General features: G+C 36.5%; 1 protein-coding gene across 2 annotated transcripts in view; it reads left to right on the top strand.

Annotated features, from left to right (window-relative positions):
- Nucleotides 1-16,762, top strand: part of tafa5l (TAFA chemokine like family member 5, like) — a 49,237-nt gene extending 32,475 nt beyond the window's left edge. For both annotated transcript variants that reach the window (XM_016440120.1, XM_016440119.1), the window contains 2 exons: nucleotides 12,297-12,344; nucleotides 15,792-16,762. In XM_016440120.1, the coding sequence (XP_016295606.1) occupies nucleotides 12,297-12,320 (24 nt within the window). In that variant the 3' untranslated portion in view covers nucleotides 12,321-12,344; nucleotides 15,792-16,762. The remainder of the gene's footprint in view (nucleotides 1-12,296; nucleotides 12,345-15,791) is intronic.
- The last annotated feature ends 2,045 nt before the right edge of the window (nucleotides 16,763-18,807 follow it).

Below are 18,807 nucleotides of genomic sequence, written 5' to 3'. Positions count from 1 at the left end.
ATTGTGTAGGCTATAAATATAAAAATGCCTACATGTCTTAATGGATAGTCAGATGCATGTATCAGAATTAGGCTACCTATTTGCTTGCGCACAAGCATCTCCGTTTCCTCTCTGGAGACGAGTTCAGTCTTTGCTCTTGCAAATTCCACCGTGGAAATAGAGAATCCGCCATGGCGCATGACAACTGCTCTTAAAGGGAATGGGAGATGAGACTCTGATTGGTTTATTGCATGTTATGCCCAAAACACACCCATTACTCATTAAGAGAATAGGGACAACCCTTTTAGGCCATGCGCCGGGCGCGCCGACCGTTTTTCCCGTCGTTAAACTAGCAAAAGTGGATTTGGACACGCCATAAGTGCACTTGCGCCGTGCGCTTTAGACCATGCGCTTAGATCGTTAAAATAGGGCCAAGTAAAACGTATCAAATATTCTACATCAGGCTTTTATCAGGCTTTTTTCCCCCTCAATAATCATTGTACTTTATGTTTCATAGGACAATAAAACATAATACAGGGTTTTGGTCATAAAACTAAACTAAGTGACAACAGATATTTATATGCTTTTTATGTAGTCTGCTGTATACAGTTATAAAATCTCATTGATTTACACTACAACCAGTCAGAGTTTAGTCTTAAATTTTGGCCATATAAATATCAGCAACAGCACCAAATTTCATATTTTTGCTCATTTTGGGCCTAAATTTGAGGTGTTTTTTCCTCCTCAAGTACGATCTCCTTAACTATGTGAGTTATAACGCCTGATGTACCAAATATGATACAAAACATAAAACACATATGCAAACAGTTTTTTCTGACTGTTATTTGACATAACAGGCATAGATAGTAATGAAGCAAATGAGATGTACAGAAGATTGACTCAAAATACACAAACCAATCTTCAATAGTGTGGTCAGGACATTGTCATGGGGTCTTGTATCACCCTAAAGGAGTTTAGTTTGTGCTGAAGACCAGCTGACTGTAAATTATTTCACTTATTACATGCCTGCTTACCAAATAAATAAATAAGGGGACATGAAATATTGATTTGAGTTTTATTATTTTATTATGTGAGAAGAAAAAGACCATGAAGTGGTTTGAGAAAAATGAAACTAGCACAGCTATGTAGGAAATTGGTTGCTTGTCTCCATAAGTGCACTTGCGCCGTGCGCTTTAGACCATGCGCTTAGATCGTTAAAATAGGGCCCAGTAAAACGTATCAAATATTCTACATCAGGCTTTTATCAGGCTTTCTCCCCCTCAATAATCATTGTACTTTATGTTTCATAGGACAATAAAACATAATACAGGGTTTTGGTCATAAAACTAAACTAAGTGACAACAGATATTTATATGCTTTTTATGTAGTCTGATACAGATCACTCACGAGGGCCCCTAAACACGCTGGCCATTTGTCTTCACTAGTGAACTGCTGAGAGGTTCAAATTTGCCATAGTCTCGAGAGCCCACTGCTTTGGCATGTCATGCGCTGTAGAGGTATTCACAGAGATGGATATGAATAGGAATCAAAGAGAACAAGAGTGCGAATACTTAGCATAGCTGGGGAGAAGGGCTTGAGTGGGTGGGCCGCTTGTGAACTCTGTCCGGTTACAAACCACTGAGTCATGCTGTCATGTCATTTATAGTGCCTGTGAAAACATAATGCTCTTGCAGGAACCAGGAAGTTCCCAAGGAAGAGTCATTAGAGGCCTTCACGGATGTTTTCTCGACATGTGGTTTTCTCTGTATGAGCGTAGATTTGGTTAAAGATAACATGCAATTAAAATCAAACCTGTTTACTTTATTAAGGATAAAAACATCTGTCATCATTTACTCACCCTCATGTCCTTCCAAACCTGTAAAGAAGATATTTTGAAGAATGCTGGTAACCAAAAATTTACCTTTGACTTCCGTTGAATGAAGGGGAAAACACATTTCTCAAAATATTCTTTTGTGTTTCATAGAAGAATGTAGGTCACACAGGTTTGGAATGACTTGAGACAAATCATGACAGAATTTCCATACTTCAGATTTTTAATGCATGTTCCCGGTCTATTGTGAATAGTGCATTTTATTACAACAAGAACAAAATAGTCTTTGATCTACATACCTTCCTCTGACATAATTTTTCGGACAAAAAGCCAAATAGCTATTTCGATTGATTTAAATTGATGCCACGGGAAGTGAAATTTGACAGGAAGAGGAATTTCTGAATTGCACTTTAAAGAAATTCAACACAGGTAATTCATTTATTAATTGCATCAAATGTTATTTAATAAATTTAAATAAAATGCATTTATGAAATTATTTATTAAATAATAAATATCTAAACTACAGTAAATAAAAATATATTTCATTTATCATCTATTTCATCTATATTCATTTATTTCTATTTAGCATTCTATCTATCCTTCTATCGATCCTTCTGTCTATTGTTTTATCATTCTGTTTGTAAGACTTTTAAACCTTCAAACTTTTTAAATTCAAACAGTGCGTTTTCAGTGAAACAAGTTATGAGTTTGGGTTCATTTTAATCTACTATTTAAATTCATATTGCAATTCTGCATTGTGTTTGGTACTTCAACTTTAATTCAAATTCAGTAATTTAACTGGAATTAAAAAGACGTTCCCAATTCAGCTTTCAATGTTGCACAACCCTGATGTGCAAACGTAGAATTAAGAGTAAATTGCTTGCTGCAATCACATGGTTTCTTAAAATGGTATTTTCTGCAAAATCCAGACAATTTTACATTGCAGTTTCCCCAGCTGGTTTATAACGTGAACCCTTATTCTACAAAGTTTTTTCTGGCTGCCATTGCCTTAGGCTTGTTCACTGAGGCATTATTTTCCTGTTCTTTCATCTTCTTTATTTTTCTAGTTTCTGTAATGCTGCTTTGAAACAAATTGTATTATTATAAGCTATACAATTATATTGAAAGAAATTAATATTTTAGTGAACACCAAAAAGAAAGTGAATTCCCCTCCAAATGTGCAAGCTTCTCTGTCTGTGATTTTTTTTCTTCTTCCTTTTTGACGGCGCGTCTCTCTCTGTCTTAATCTCTACCTCCCCTCGGTTTCTTGTGGGTAATAGCATTGTCACTGCACAGTCATCATTACCCAGAGACAGGATGAAGGAGGGAACGAGCGACGGAGCGGTGCGGAGGAATGAGGCGATAGTTTTCAGCCAGCCGTTGTATCTAGGGAAGGGGCCGTCTTGGTGAGATCGGCTGCGACAGGGTCAGAGCAAACACGGCGTCTCATCCACGAGCCGTCTCCCCCGTTCCTCCTACTCGCTTTCCGCTCACGTCCGCCTCCGTTTGCTCACGCCTGCACTGTTAGAGGCCACTAAATATCTGACACACTGGAGAATTGGCAATCCTTTGAGAGTCTGTACCCTTTTCAACCTCCCCCCTCTTCTTTTTATTGAATACATTTATGAAGCGGAGCGCGTGGCGCAGCGGGTCGCCTGATTTGATTCCGCTTCGCCTCATCCGTAGGGAGGAGGGCATCCAAATTCAGCTCCGTGGGTCCTCAAAGGGGCCTGTGTGACACAGCGGTGTGTGCCTTTATTCATAATTGAGAGAAATACATTAGTCGAGTGCCAGCGTGGGGTGTTTTTTGTAATTGAAGTGGCAAGGTGTTAGCAAAAAAGAAAACACCCTTACTCTCAGCGGAGTGATGCTAGGAAATCTATCTAACTTGTTATCTGTCATTGCAGACTGTGATTTTATAAAGCCTTGCACTGATACGGTTTTGTTTCTTATGATATAATTATATTCACAAATCAAATTTTTTATTGTTAGCTTGATTGTTTTGCATTCGGCCCTTGTGATGAAAGGCTAATTTTTTTGGTTTTGGTTTTTTTTGTTGTTGTTGTTATTGTTGTTTTAGTTTTGCACCTGTTCAGTTGTGCATAATCACTGAATAATTAACTGAAAGCTCATGATTCTTTGTCAACAAACCTCAAACAGCACTTCAAAAAGTCACAGAAAAAGAGCTTTACAAACCAAACTGATGAGAGACTATACTTTTTCTTTTCATTTTTTCTCAAACTTGCTTGAGATGACATACAATTCTTGGGAATTAAATCTCATTAAGTCTTAAAATGATGATGATTATCAGTGTTCTTTATGCAGTCTCAGGCATTTTTACAAGAACAAAGGGTGTTTTACTGTATATTATTATTATCTACCTTATTATATAAAGATAATCCATTATGCAGGATTTTGAAGTAAGCATTATGAAAAGTTCAGTTGCTATTTGAGTTATCTCTCTTTCGAGTTACTAAAATAGAAATCCACAAGTCATAAATGTTTATAGTGAGACATTTGTAACATGAAATTTCTAAATAAGATGATTTTTCCAGGAAAAATAAAGCAATAGTTATCTCATCTTGTTCCAAATCTGTTGTACATATTTTCTTTTGTGGAACACAAAAGAAGAATGAAGAATTTTGGTAACCATTTTTGGTTACCATTGATTTCAAATTCATGGGAAAACACTGAGAAATTTCTTAAAATATCTAAAAAAAACAACAAAAATAAGCAAGACTTGTATGTTTAATATAACTTTGTCTTACTGCACTGGCAGATTTTTTTCACTTCTTTATACATAAATCACATGGAAAACCTGCCAAGGTTGGAGACGTAATGCAATATATTTTGATTGTTATTGATAAAATGCTTTGAATGTCAAATACAAGCCCTAAATATATTAATTGTTGCTTTAACAGATATTTAAATTCTTGTCAAGTCACTCATTAAGTCAAATAAATCATACAAACTTTGTATATCAGGACAAAAAGCGTATATCTGCATTGTCAAAACACAGGTTTGATTGAAAAGCTCTGAACACATCCATGCGTTTAAATTATGTATTTGGTGCTCAAGAGATTGTTACGAGTAATTGCCTTATCAAAGCTGCCTCTAATCAATATCAAAATGTTTCCGTTTATTTCTGAGCTGAGAGAATGAGCGCAGCACAACACTGGCAATTACATCTAAATGTGCCATTTCTGTTTGTTGACAGATACAGATTGCCTTGTTAAGGTTTAAGTGAATTAAACACGCGTTCTGTTCTTTGAGTTTTCTTAGCACGCATCGTTTCTTGATTTCATAAAACTCTCCTCCTCTGCCGCCTCTCCCTCTTGAAATGATTCTTTTATGTTTTTGGCGTCCTCTCTTTCGCGTTAGAAGCCCCTCTCAGCCATCCGCCCCGTCACTTAGACCACGTTTAGGCCATTTTCCATCTGAAGGATTGCCAGGGTTTCTTTGAACTATCGTTTTTGCATCCCACATGCAGCGCTTCACATTTCTCTGAGGAATATTTCGGAGATGTTTGCTGCGGGTCTATCAGGCCGTGATCAGAGTATGTCTCATATTGTCCTTCTTCTTTGAGGCCCCCGCTACCGTTTTGGATTTTTTTTTTTGAAGACGTATTAGCATACCGTGACTAGAGACTACGCTCTTCTACTACAGGATAACCAACAGGATGAAAAATTGATTTGAAACATCTTCCAAAGAAGGTGCTCTCAATAATGCATTTGTAGTGATTGAGACCGTGATATTTCAAAGAATTCGAATACCAAGAGATGAACGAATGCAGCTGCGATGGGAATCTAGATTTTTTTTTCTTTAAAGACTCTTTATAGTTCATGCATGTATATGAATCTGTTAATTTATTCATTTCTTTATTCATTCTATTAACACTCTTTGTCATGGGAGCTCTGCATCGAGCAGAGAACAAAAGAAAAAACACATGAAAGCCAGAGAAACACTCTCACTCCATTGTGACCTGGGCTCCCACAGGCGGCTTGAAAAGCGCATATCGCACCATCTAGCTTCTTTTGAAATTAATTTCATTGAGATGCTTGATAAAGCCTGAGAAATGTCTCCTAGCTATTCGCTGACTCGCGTTTAGCAGTCATTTTCAAAGGCTACTCCATCAATATACGCTATATTACCCATCAGGTTCGTCCCTGCAGTTTGCCAGTGATTTATAATTGCCTTAATTGCTCCTCTCGCAGCCACTGGAGGAGATTAATGAATCCTTAAATTCAAAATCCAGCCGAGGCCAGTCGGAGAAACGGCCCTCGCCACCTCCCGCAAAAGGGCGCGTATCGCTTTTAATTCGTATAGCCGTGCCTGCTGTTACCGTGGAAATAGAGACTAACGTGAGTGTGTTAATGCATGTCTCCCACGGTTACAAAATCACTAATCCCTGCCTAAACGGCATGAGGTTGAACGGCCGCACTCTTCCAAATGCCTTCCTTAGGCTTGTCTCACACATCAAGTGTCTGAGGAGCATATGTACAGTAGAACTGCAGAGAAATTCAATTGCAATGCCTAGCATTGTGCTATCGCGTGGTAAATTGCATATATAAACATAAGTGCATGTATTTTGAATGCACAATAGTATGTTTGGGAATTAAAATAATGCCTAGATTAATAAAGGCAGTGAATGAAATGAAAATGTTGCTCATTATTAGTTCATAATACCTAATGAATTATCTAATTGAGCCTTATGTGTCACCACATTAGCATTTTTACATTATACAATACTAATCTGATCGTTGTTATATTTTTTACATTTTTTAAAGTACTAGATTAACCAAAAATGGAAATTATGTCATTATTTACTCACACACATGTTGTTTCAGACCTGCATGACCCGTAGAAAGATATATTGAAAAAGTATGGGTTTTTGTCCATACAGTGAAAGTCAGTCAGAACCCTGTTGATGTTCATTGTATGGGGTCGAAACAAAAATAAATTTCTTCTTTTGTGTCCTTCAGAAGAAAGAAGGTCATGCCGGTTTAGAACGATTATAGAAAGATTACAGAATTTTCACTTTATGTTGAACTATTGCTATAAGAAGTAATTGTATGATTAACATTTTGTAAGGAATTTATATGTTTTCTATACAGGGCCATTCAAAAGTCTGTAATTGTTTTATGTTTTTGAAAGAAGGCTCTTGTGATCACTAAGGCTGCGTTTATTTGATCAGTACAAATACAGTGCAAACAGTAATATTGTGAAATATTATTACAAATTAAATTAACTGTTTTCTATTTTAATATATTTTGCAATGAAATTTATTCCTGTGATGCAAAGCTGAATTTTCAGCATTATTCTTCAGTGTCACATGGTCCTTTAGAAAATCATTCTAATATGCTGATTTGCTGCTCAAGATGCATTTCTCATGATCAATGTTAAAAACAGTTGTACCACTTAATATTTTAGTTGAAATAAAGATGCATTTTTTTCAGGATTCTTCGATGAATCAAAAGAACAATTTGATTTGAAATCAAAATCTTTTATATCACTATAAATGTCTTTACTGTCACTTTTGATCAGTGTAATGCATCCTTGCTTAATAAAAGCATTAATTTAACAATAAAATAAAAAATGTAATATTAATTTAAACTGGCTGTAAACTCTTATTATGGGGGCAGAAAGAAATATGTGCAACAGAATGTGTGAAACATGCCTTGTCGTTTCCTTCAGTTATCTATTCCATCTAGTTCCATCGCTAGCGTATTTTTTGCCAGGATGGGATTGGGGCAGTTTGTAAAAGATAACAGAGCTGTATTTACTCTTTGAGAGAGTAAATAGTGTTGCTGTTAATAATATTGTTTCCGTTAAGCACTTTTTACCTCCTGCGATGCTAGCACCTGGAGCAGTAGCATCATTTGCGCTAATGATAGCTAATCCGCTCAATTAGCAAAGTACTCATTTGTAATCTGGGCCTCTCTGCTAGGAGGCAAGTTTACATACTCTTCATCTTCCTCTTGCAGACTAATGCCCTACGACATTCACAGTACTGTGGCGGCACACAGTCCCCTGTGGTAACGCGCTAACAGAGGAGCTGTTTCAGCCGATTGTTTGCAAACACAAGAAATGTCTCCACGTCCCTGTCGCTCCCTCGCTCACTCACTCTCATTCTGCCTCCTTCCTACTTTACCACAGGAGACCGCATTCACCTTTTTAGACCATTAATTAGCATGAACAGTTAATAGTGCCTCCTACAATGGCTGCCTCAGCAGTTTTTCCTTAGAGTTGGTGTCACCAAATCAATATCAAGTTGTGCATAAAGCACTAGAGAAACTCAGCCGTAAGAAGCAGGCCTGTGCGGTCATGGTTGCTTTTCTTAGCGATTTTTCTGTTAGAAGCAAGCCATCCCTGAACCAATAAGCATAACGTGGTGTGATTTTGTTTTCTGTACTTTATGATCGTCGCATTCATGTTTAGATAGTATGATATGACACCAGTGAGATCAGATTTTGGTCACGACTGACAGCATCGACAAGAGGTTTAAATTTTTAAAAGTGCAAAAATTGTGTTTCATAAGTAAAAATCCCATTGCTTTTCTCCGTAGCGGAATTGATTGTGAACTGTAACTTATAAACCTTTAAAGACAGACCTACTTTGAGTTACAAGGTTGTCAGTAGATGGTATTTGCTTTTGTTAAAACCAACAGCCTGCATTAATTCAACTTATTATTCTTAAATAAATGTATAGAATTCCAAGTGAAAAACTACATTACCCATGATTCTGCAGAGAATCTCTACCAATCAGAGTATCTCAACCAGCAAGCTGAGCCAAAAGAACCTCCCACCATTTTATGAATACTATGTATTTAGACACACTATTCTTTTGGCATAATATACAGTATAGTAGGGAAGTATTCAATTTAGAACACTGCAATAGAGTCACTTTCCTTACGCTCTAAAATGTTTTGAATATTTGTATGCATAATATGCATATTTTGCAATAGACTCAACATATGTGGGCTCTGTTATCATCATCTTTAAATAAATAGTTTTGTATTTCTCCACTGTTTTTAGTTTGTCATTCGCAATGTTGCATGGCTTTGTAGTTATTTCCCTCAATAAACAATTAAGTTCACAATATTTACAAATATATTTTTGTTTCAAATCCAAATTTGGGTAACACTGTTGATTAGAGAACGCTAGTTAACTAGTTCCTTATTACTAGCATATTGGCTGTTTATTATTTATAAAGCACATATTAGTGCTATATTCTATAATGACCATATTCTAGATCCATTAACGATAAAAAAAAAACTACCACAAACAACTACCGTACTTACTATAAACACACAGCAAATTAGGAGGTTATTGAGGGAAAACTCTTAGTTAATATGTGTTCCCTAATCTAAAGTGTTTCCAAAATGTCTAATGTTGTGATTCTCTTCCTAGCTGGTTGGTTTGGTTTATAGTTCTCAAAAGAAGACCCAAAGGGAAAAATTAATGGGAAAGAATAGTTCCTAAACCTAGGCTGCTGAAAAAGTGGACAGGCACTGTTGCACTCTATTGTATCAGCCATAGAGCCAAATTAGCATTTGTTGGCAATGTTCTGCATGGAAAAAAATGAAATTGGACTGTTGGGAGTCTAATGTGGCTGGCCGAAAAAAGGGATTTTGTGGAGTAACCAAGGTAATTTCTTTTTGTTTTATTATTTATTTGAGCTTCAGAACAATATTATAAAGAGGAAACACAACCGTTGCAGAACAATAAACAAAATTAACTGACAAATGCATAAAAAAACAATAAATTATGGAAGTATTATTGTAAAAACAAATGCATTACAAAATAATAAATTAAAAAAGCATAATCGTAATGTCCTGTAGGGATCTTAATGAACAAAGTATTTATCTTGCATATCATGCAGACAGGCTAATTCTACCAATTGCACTTTTTAGTTCTTCAACAAACACTGGAGGACTGTGGCTCAAACTTTCAGACACTTCATCTGGGGCTGAGATTCATCGCCAAGGCAATTAACCCACTGTCAATCATGTCACAGCAAGCAAATTAAAGATAATTCCCAAAGTTTGTCTCAGACTGCAAAACTGTGGCAAAAACCATATACAGTAGCGCACACAGAGCTTACGTGACAACGCTCTCAGAATTCCCCTCACATCTCCAGGAGAGAGAAGAATGTGTCTAGGATCTTGAAAAAGAGAAATTGGAAAAAATCAAATCAAAAAGCTTGCAGCTAGTTGCAGGATTGTCTTGTTTGCTTTCGCTGTTCTTGTTGTTTTCATTTAACAATGCAGCATGAGTGCTTAGCATTTAGATGACATGTTTGAGGAGAGGTGCAGCAGATCAGATGCACTGCGTGAAGGGTTTCACAGATAGCGCCAGACTTCCAGGGCGGAGAGGCATACGGGCAGGCGGGCATTGGAGAAAGCAGCTCTACCCATAGAATCATGGGCACTGTCAACACCATTGTGAATGACACGGTGACGAGCCAATCAGCACGGGTGCCAACGAGCAGCTTAGAGAGCCTTCTGCATGCCAATGAGTGTAGCGAGTCCAAGAACCACGAGCTTGCCAATGAAGGACTCAAAGTCTTGAAGGGTTAAGAGGTTTTTATAAACATTGAACGAGCACGTGGAAAGTTGGAAGTTTCTTCAACTTGATCTGAAAGTAAAGACTTCAAAAAAAGCCCTGTGAAGTGCAGAATACAGGGCTGGCTAATTTGAGGAGCTTTGAGAATATAAACCAGACAGCAGAGGACAAGCAGTGCTGGGCAGTGACTAACTAAAACAGACACACTATTAACCATACTGTATCTTTTAGTAGGAACTATTATTTATTCATTTATTTAATTTAGGATGGTCTTTTGTGGGTCATACTCAAACATAGATTTTCTGACTTCAGCTAAATGTATTAATTATGTTGATTTATTTATTAAAGTACCCCTATTATGGGTTATGAAAGGTTTATATTTTGGTTTTGGGAGTCCCCAACAACAGGTTGACATGCATGCAAGGTCACACTCATTGTCTTATAATATGCAATTATTTTTATCTTACTTGCTCAACGACTCGCTCAACGATTCATTTTTCCAAACCCCTAATCTGCAGAATTAAAAGTTAAATCTGTCATTGCAGCTTTTTGAAGTGCGAAAACCAGAATTCTCCGACTTTCAAAAGATCCCCGCTTCAGTTAAAATCGCGCTGCTCCACTCTCAATGCACTTCGATCCCATACGCTGCTTTGGGGTGGCAACTGGGGTGGCAAAGCTCATTTTAAGGGTGGCAGTTGCCACCCCGTGCCACCCTTGTGGACACGCCACTGCCAGGGAAACCGATATTTTTACGGCTCCAAAAGCGGCACCTAGTGGCAAAGAATGAATTTGCATTTTCATTCAGACCAAGTTTTCCCGGGTCTGCACGCGCAACAAGTGGGCGGTCCAATATGCTAATGTTTCATGTTGACGTCAACATGAAACGGCTTGGGATTCGTTTTAAAAACGACTTGTTTTAATGATTCAGAGTCGACTCTCTCTTTTGAGAGACAATAACTTTATACACGGTGCACTTTCAGATTTAAAACTTTGCAGGATGTTTTCATTCACTTAGAGCTGTATTACACACTGCATGAAAGGTAATTTTCAAAATTCCGTAATAGGGGCACTTTAACATGTTGAGATTGATACTAATCATAAAGGACAACTCGTTTTTAATTTTTTTTATTTTATTATTTTATTTTACGGAAGGATTTTTATCCTCTTTTCCTTTTATTTGTTCGTTTTATTCTTTTATTTTTCTCAAATTCATTTTAATGTATAATCTTATTTCATTTTAACTAATTTATTCTCTTTCCAATGTTTACTACTTACATTTATTGTTGTTTTTTTATTTGTATTTCTTGTGAAACTTTTTAAGATTACTATTTTTTTTTTTTTTTTCCCTGCAAAACACTTTGAATTACCACTGTGTATGAAATGTGCTATATAAATTTGCTTTACCTATAATCTCAAAACACGTACCACTGATCAGTCTCAATAACATAATAAATTAATACAAAAATAATAAACAATTAAAGGAACCAACATGTTTCAATTAATCATCATTTTTTTTAAAAATGGTGGAAAATCACAATTTGCACATTTAAACGGCCTCTTTACTCTGAACTTTAACCTTGGGAACATTTTCCACACAATCTCTTAGTCTTAGTTTAGTGTTTTGCATTGCAATACTTCTGTATTTTGACAAAAAAAAATGTTGTTTCAGGTTATTGACAAATAAAAATGGACAAAAAATGTGCAAAACGTAGTTATAGTTTATAGTTGAATCTATTTCATATTATTTAATAAACTGTTAGGTTATAGAATGATGTTTTTTATAGTGTTTCTCAACCGTTTGAAATCTTTTGCATGACTGTAAAGTCAAGGGATTTATTTTTCATGTTATTTAGTAGAATTTCGTTATATAACACAAGTCTAATGAAATATCTGACCACTATTTCTTTTCTCTTTTTTTACAGCCTCTGCCCAAGGAGCCATCCTAAAGGACTTCAGATTGCCGTGAGGAGGTGAGTGGTGCTTCAGTAAGATTATCTCTTATCTTGCTCTGTTTGCTTTTCCTTAGTAAGCCATCATTGTCTCTAAATCTAATTTGCAAAGACGGTGCTCGTCCAGCGAGAAAAAAGCAAAACGCGGCGACCGACAAGAGTGCTATCACAGCGTTGGCTTTAAAGCAACATGACAGATACAGAGCACAGGTACAGAGGTGAAATAAGGCAGAGCAGAAATCGAGTGGAAATCTTATCATTTATCCGGCCAATTGTGCCCCGCCGGTGCTGATGAAGTTGTGTTAAGAGTGACGCACCTGATCAGTGGAAGGGCTAAAGCTGGATTAGAGGGCAGCTGGGGGCGCCGGTTTTGCCGCGGATCAAGAGATGAAGGGAGAAGATGATGTTGCGGGACGTGAGCTGAAACCCAAAATCCCTCGTGTTCTGCCTCAGTAATGATTGCAGATGGCGCGATGGTAGCAAAGAAGGAGATACGGTTATATTTAACAAGATATATTTACATGCCAGCTGTTGTTTGTCTTTCCGTCATGCTTCTAGCGATTCCCAGTGAGTGTACATGGCTTGGGAAAGACTGTAGTTTTGCAGTGCAGAAGGATAATATGCATACAGGAATTTGCATAAATGTATGTTAATCCTTGAGGCAATTAGCACCTGTCGGTTTCTCAGCAATAGCTTTCCGGTCTTTTCATTACATGGCAAAATAATATGCTGAATATTGTTCTAAAACTGCCACCAACATCATTTTTCCTGTATTGAAAAGTGTCCTTTGGGAAACAATGCCTTTTCACGTCAGTGTTATTCCAACAGTCAGAGCTATATTTGAGTTGCACATGCCTTTATTTCTTTAAAAAGCACTTTATTAAAAAAGCTAGTCATGAGGGAAGACTTTTTATTGAAAAGCTCCATTATAAAAGTGTCCAGAGTGAGCACTTAAGGAACATCTCAGAGGGAAGCTGTTGTGTAAGACTTCTGGGGAGCATTGTAGGCTTTGTGGCTCCGCGGTGGTTCTAGGAAATGAAATTCTGTATGGCGGTTCTGGTTCATGCCAGTGTTATCAACATTTCCAGCATGTTGCATCCTCTACCCTCAAAAGAACGGCGCGTGTATCGTAGGCAATCACGGAGAGATGGAGAAACGGCAAAGAGGGATCGCCATAAATATTTACTTGGAGAGGAACTGGAATGTACGAAATTGTGTTCTGATTACATTGACGTGCATTAAAAATGTATTCGAGTAATTTGGGGGGAATGTCTGATTTACAAATCCCAATAGTTTTTTCTCTAACTCAAGGGTTCCCAAATTTACTGCTGTAAAAAATCAGATAATTGCATAATGTTTTCAATTCACCTATTTAATTATGGCTGATGTTATTGTGTTTTGATAATTGACTGAATACTTAGCTTAGTGGAGATGAATACGCAGTTGGCACGCTAAACACTAAAAGCCTGTTCCCTTTATGAAAATTATTTTTGGAAAAGAGATTTATCCTATATAATGATGTTTAACTGTCTTAAAAAATAATACTTTAATTGTTCAAAAAAGTATCACAGCCCAGTTTCAGAAAATGTTTGGAGATTTTAACATTTATGTTTTCTATAGATAGTAAAATCATGAAAAATGTAAAAAAAACTTTAGAGTGAATTAATTTTTTATGCTCTTCCATAAACTTTTCTTTAGCTAAAACATGGCACTTGCAATGCCAGGGTCATGGGTTCGTTTCCCAGACATTGTGTGAATTTATTATATGTATGCAGTATCTGGAATGCATTCATTCAATGTAAGCCACATTGGATAAAAGCATCTGCTAAATGCATAAAAGTGTCTTCAGTATTAATGATGTGTACTGTAAAAATTGCTTGTAAACTATAGTGATCACACAAATTGCTGATGCAGAATCTAATTCTCAAGTCATTTTCTAGAATTTGTTTATTAAGTCAAACTTGTCTAAAAGAAAAATATATGATGTTCTACTTAAATGAAAAAATCCTTTATACTGTGCACTTACAGTAAGAGTATATTTTCATTATGTATTATATAAGTTGCCAAGGGTGGGATTGTTCACCTAACTTTTCTGAACTTTTAGAACTTTTTTCAGTTGTAAATGCCTGCTCATTAGGATATTTTTCAGTGTTTTACCCACCGTAAATGAATAGGTAACTATGGTAGCCAGGTTTTTCTTTTCCTCTAAACCATATCCTTTTATGCCTCTATACTTCTGTTTAACATCATTAAATGATTGTGCATTTCTAAAACCTTTCTGTGGAGAAATTGTCACAGAGGCTGTATGCTTATCGAGTGCCAGACTTTTTCTGAATATCAGGGTCTTTAAATCTTAAAGAGGCAAATATCCAGACACTTTATTAAATTGAAGACACTTTTATTCAACCAGAAACTTGTATGTAAACATAGAAAAATATTTCTAGTTGAAGAAGTAGACTTTTGTTGTTTTAAGACTCAAATACTGTATGTTTTTTTTCCTCCAAATTTAACTGGGACTCGAGTCTAAATCTCAGACGCAAGTTCACTTTAAAAATAACTTGGCAGCCATTACTTTAACTCATCCAATTAATTTAACAAATTTAACTTAATTTATGAAGTTATATGATATACAACTTTTTAAAGGCGGTTTAATATAATTTAGGTTGAAATGACTTGTGCAGCCATGCTTAAAAAATGAAGGCAGCAACTGAACGTTTTAATTGCAATACGTGGAATCTTTTTTTTTTTACAGTGTTTGTAATTTTTTTTTATTAAGTATTTTCTATGAACTGGCTTAACCGTTCACAGATTCTTCAGCGAATCATTGTCTATCGACTCGCTGGTCAAAAAGTGTGCAAACCCTGCACAGTGAGAGTGTGAGATTTTCTATGCAGAATATCACAACTACTACAGCAACAAAGCACAAAAGAGAGCTTAATTATACACTTTGATTAAAACAGAGCAGAGAACTGTACTAAAGCATGATTGTATTTAAAATAACTGAATATCTTAGCAGGACACCAGCTCGGAGGAAACAATGCTGATTAGTGCGCAGGCGATGTACATTTACATATTCCATTTTATTTCTCTAAATGCAAATTAACACTCAGACAGACAACGGGTGGCATAATTCTCCCTTTAAAAACTTAATGGTGCCGCAAGACGAACGCAGCCACGTCGAAAGGCCTGTGTGTAACAAAATAATAATTTCACTAAGGCTTTCGTGCTAAAAAACACAGGCATTCACCCTCTGCCATTTACATTTTTCAAAAGCATGTGCCTTTCAAAGCAGTCATATAAAAATCATCATTCGCTAAGTAAACACAAACAAAAAAGCCACAACATCAACAAACATGAAAAGACGAGGCAGGAAAAGGTAATGCAGGTCATTTTTTCTTGCCTTTGATCAGCCACAAAATGCATTTCCCTAATGTCCCCACCGATGGTTTTCTCTTTGTGTGTGCGCAGGTTTGCTGACATTCACAGGAGCGACGCCAAACAGGAATCATCCATCAGCCCCCACACATTTGTGTCCATCCTCTCATTTCGGAGCTAAAGATATCAGCTGCCCCTCTCCCTGTCACCCTCCAACAGGAAATGGAATCCGTGCACCATGGTTGCAGTCAGTCAAGCGTCTCTACAGTTACATGCAGGTCATCGAGTCCCAGCGGCCGTCATCGTCTCACAGCTGGGGACACGCAACATTTTCAATCAAACCTTGACATAATTGAACTGTTTAAGTTTTGATCTCAAAATGCATTAGCTAGGAGAACATTTCACTCACTTTCCATCCAGTTAAACCGTCAGAGGAGACTGTTCGTGTACCTTTCAGACTAAGATTACGTAAATTCCTCGCGAAGAGCGGCGAGGCTGTTGCATAAGAACCATTTCGAAGGACCCCAACTGCGTCTTCAGAGCAAGGACATGTCGTCGATGAAAGGCCAAGGATGTGCAGAGACCTATAAACGTACCGCAGAGCTCAGGCTCTCTGTAAAAGGACGTGTTTTCCTATGGAATTGAGAAGCAGCAGATGACTGATGTGTCCTGTAGATATGACCTCTCGCGGTTTGACCATATGGATTGTGTGCTGTTGAGCTCTGTCTGAGAATGGCAATGCACTGATGCCCTCAACTCTAATCATGGCTGATTTAAAGATTAGCAAACAATGTGTGGATGTCATCTGTCCCTTCCTCTCTGGGGCGTCTCTTTCACTCTCTGCTTTAAATGTCTGTCTCTAATGGATATATCATTTCTATCGATACTTTATTTTGACTGTAAATTGACACTTGCGATGGAGTGTTGACCTAGATAGGAAATAAAAAGGTGTGTCCATGTAAATGTGCACAACGCTTTGGGGACTCTCTCTATATTGGGGGCCATGCTGATTTGCTGCGTAAAATCAATGTGAAATCATAATGCATATTTAGTTTCGTAATAAATGGTCCTGTTTTATTTGTGAATAATTCATTGGTGCAATCACTATACCGTTCAAAATTTGTGGTTAGTAATATTTTTATTTTTGAAAGAAGTCTCTCATGCTCACCAAAGGCTGCATTTATTTGATCAAAAATACAGAAAAACTGAAATATTGTTGCAATTTAAAATGACTTTTGTATTTGAATGTATTTTAAAACGTAATTTATTCCTATGATGGTAAAACTGAATTTTCAGCACAATTAGTCTTAAGTCTTAAGTGTAACGTGAACCTTAGGAAATAATTTTAATATGATGATTTGCTGCTCAAGATGTTTTTTCTTTTTTTTTTTAATCAGTGTGGAAAACAGTTGTGCTGTTTGATATTTTTGTGAAAACCGAGATGTTTTTTTTTTTGGTTGGGGGGATTTTAGTACTTCAATTAAATAGTTCAAAATAAATTAGCATTTAGATAACAATATAAAAGTCTTTACTGTCACTTTTGATCAATTTAGTGCATCCTTGCAAATTTAAAGTAAAAGATTAAAAAAGAAACACTCACTGACCCCCAAACTTTTAAACAGTAGTTTAAATCTAAAAATCTTTGTTTTTATATTCCTTTATTAAAACATATCTTTTAAAAACACTTTAGTTGTTGAAGAAATTAATGATAGTCAATAAAATCATATTTTTGCATGATCCAATCAGATTGCAATAGGATGAATAATCCTATCATATATTTTTTTTCTTACCCAATATTCTGTTTAACTCAGAAATGCATAAAAATTAAGTTAAATACTTTGTAAATGCTGATTCATATCATCAGAAAGTCTAAATTAATCGACTTGGTAAACATTCTTATTGTGCACAATTCATTGGTACATGTTAATTCACCTCTAAAACATCTTTTCTTTGGTTAAATCTCCAAATAAATAAAAAAAATGATGGTGGTGTTTCAGGTGTTGAGTAATCCTTCTAAATAGACTGCAACATCCAGTTAAATTCCAATGGCTAAAATCTACATTATTTCCTTGGAATATTCAGTTTCATTTGGAAATACGTCACGATACATCACGGAAATACATGGTAGAACTTATAGTGCAAAGAAAAAAATGCTGTTTCATGTTGACTTCAAGTATGTGAAAGATATTTTTTTGTGTGTTTTGCTCTTTGTTATCTCTAATACTGAGGCAGTCTGCTTTTCACAAATACACTAATCTATTGTCAAATTGGTTCTCCTCGTGGCCAGTGGAGAAGATGAATCCATATAATGGATGTAACTGGTTGCATATAGCAGCGAAGTCCCGTAAGATAAAAGAGCGAAAGAATATGGTCACTTTCAGTGAACAGTAGTAATTCATCAGTCTCATGGGCTAGGCCCGGCTCCCTGAGTTGTGAATTTTAATGGTGTTTTTATGGTTCCTAATAAAGTCTGTTATGCTTCTGGCAAATATGCAGAGCACGACATCGCTCGCTTCCAATTACTGAGAAACTCAAGGAGATTCAGTGTTCATTCGTTATGGCGTATAGTTATTTAGGAATAACAGGACTGTCTCTCTCTCTTTCTTTCTCTCATGGATTCTCTCTCTACCCGTGTATGTGGAGTAGAGTGACAGTAATTTCCCCTCCTCGCTCAAAGTGTCTGTAACCTGTCCCAGATCCACTCCAGGTTTTCCATTTCCTGCTCCTCGCTCGATCCACACTCACTGGTGAGAGAATCCAAGGGGTCAAGGTTTGGCTGGTCAGCATGGTCCGGTTTGCCCCTGTTGGTAGACATTGCAACTACACCTCCTGGTGCAAAAAGGTATCTTCTTCATTGACAGCCATTTAGAATTCAAGCAACGTTCAAATAGTAAATATTTTGGTAAGACTTTAAAATAAGGTTCCGTTTCTTAACTATGTTTAATGCATTAACTAACAGCAACTAACAAGCAATACATTTGTTACAGTATTTATTAATCTTAGTTAACCTTAGTTAATAAAATACAGCTGTTCAATGTTAGCTCAGTTCCATTAAATAACACTAATATATACAGCTTTTGATTTTAATAATGTATTAGTAAATGTAGGA

Source organism: Sinocyclocheilus anshuiensis, unplaced genomic scaffold, assembly GCF_001515605.1.
Source record: "Sinocyclocheilus anshuiensis isolate Anshui unplaced genomic scaffold, SAMN03320099.WGS_v1.1 scaffold71, whole genome shotgun sequence".
Taxonomy (NCBI): Eukaryota; Metazoa; Chordata; class Actinopteri; order Cypriniformes; family Cyprinidae; genus Sinocyclocheilus; species Sinocyclocheilus anshuiensis.
Note: the sequence above shows the minus strand (reverse complement) of the source record. Positions and strands in the feature narration are given on the sequence as shown.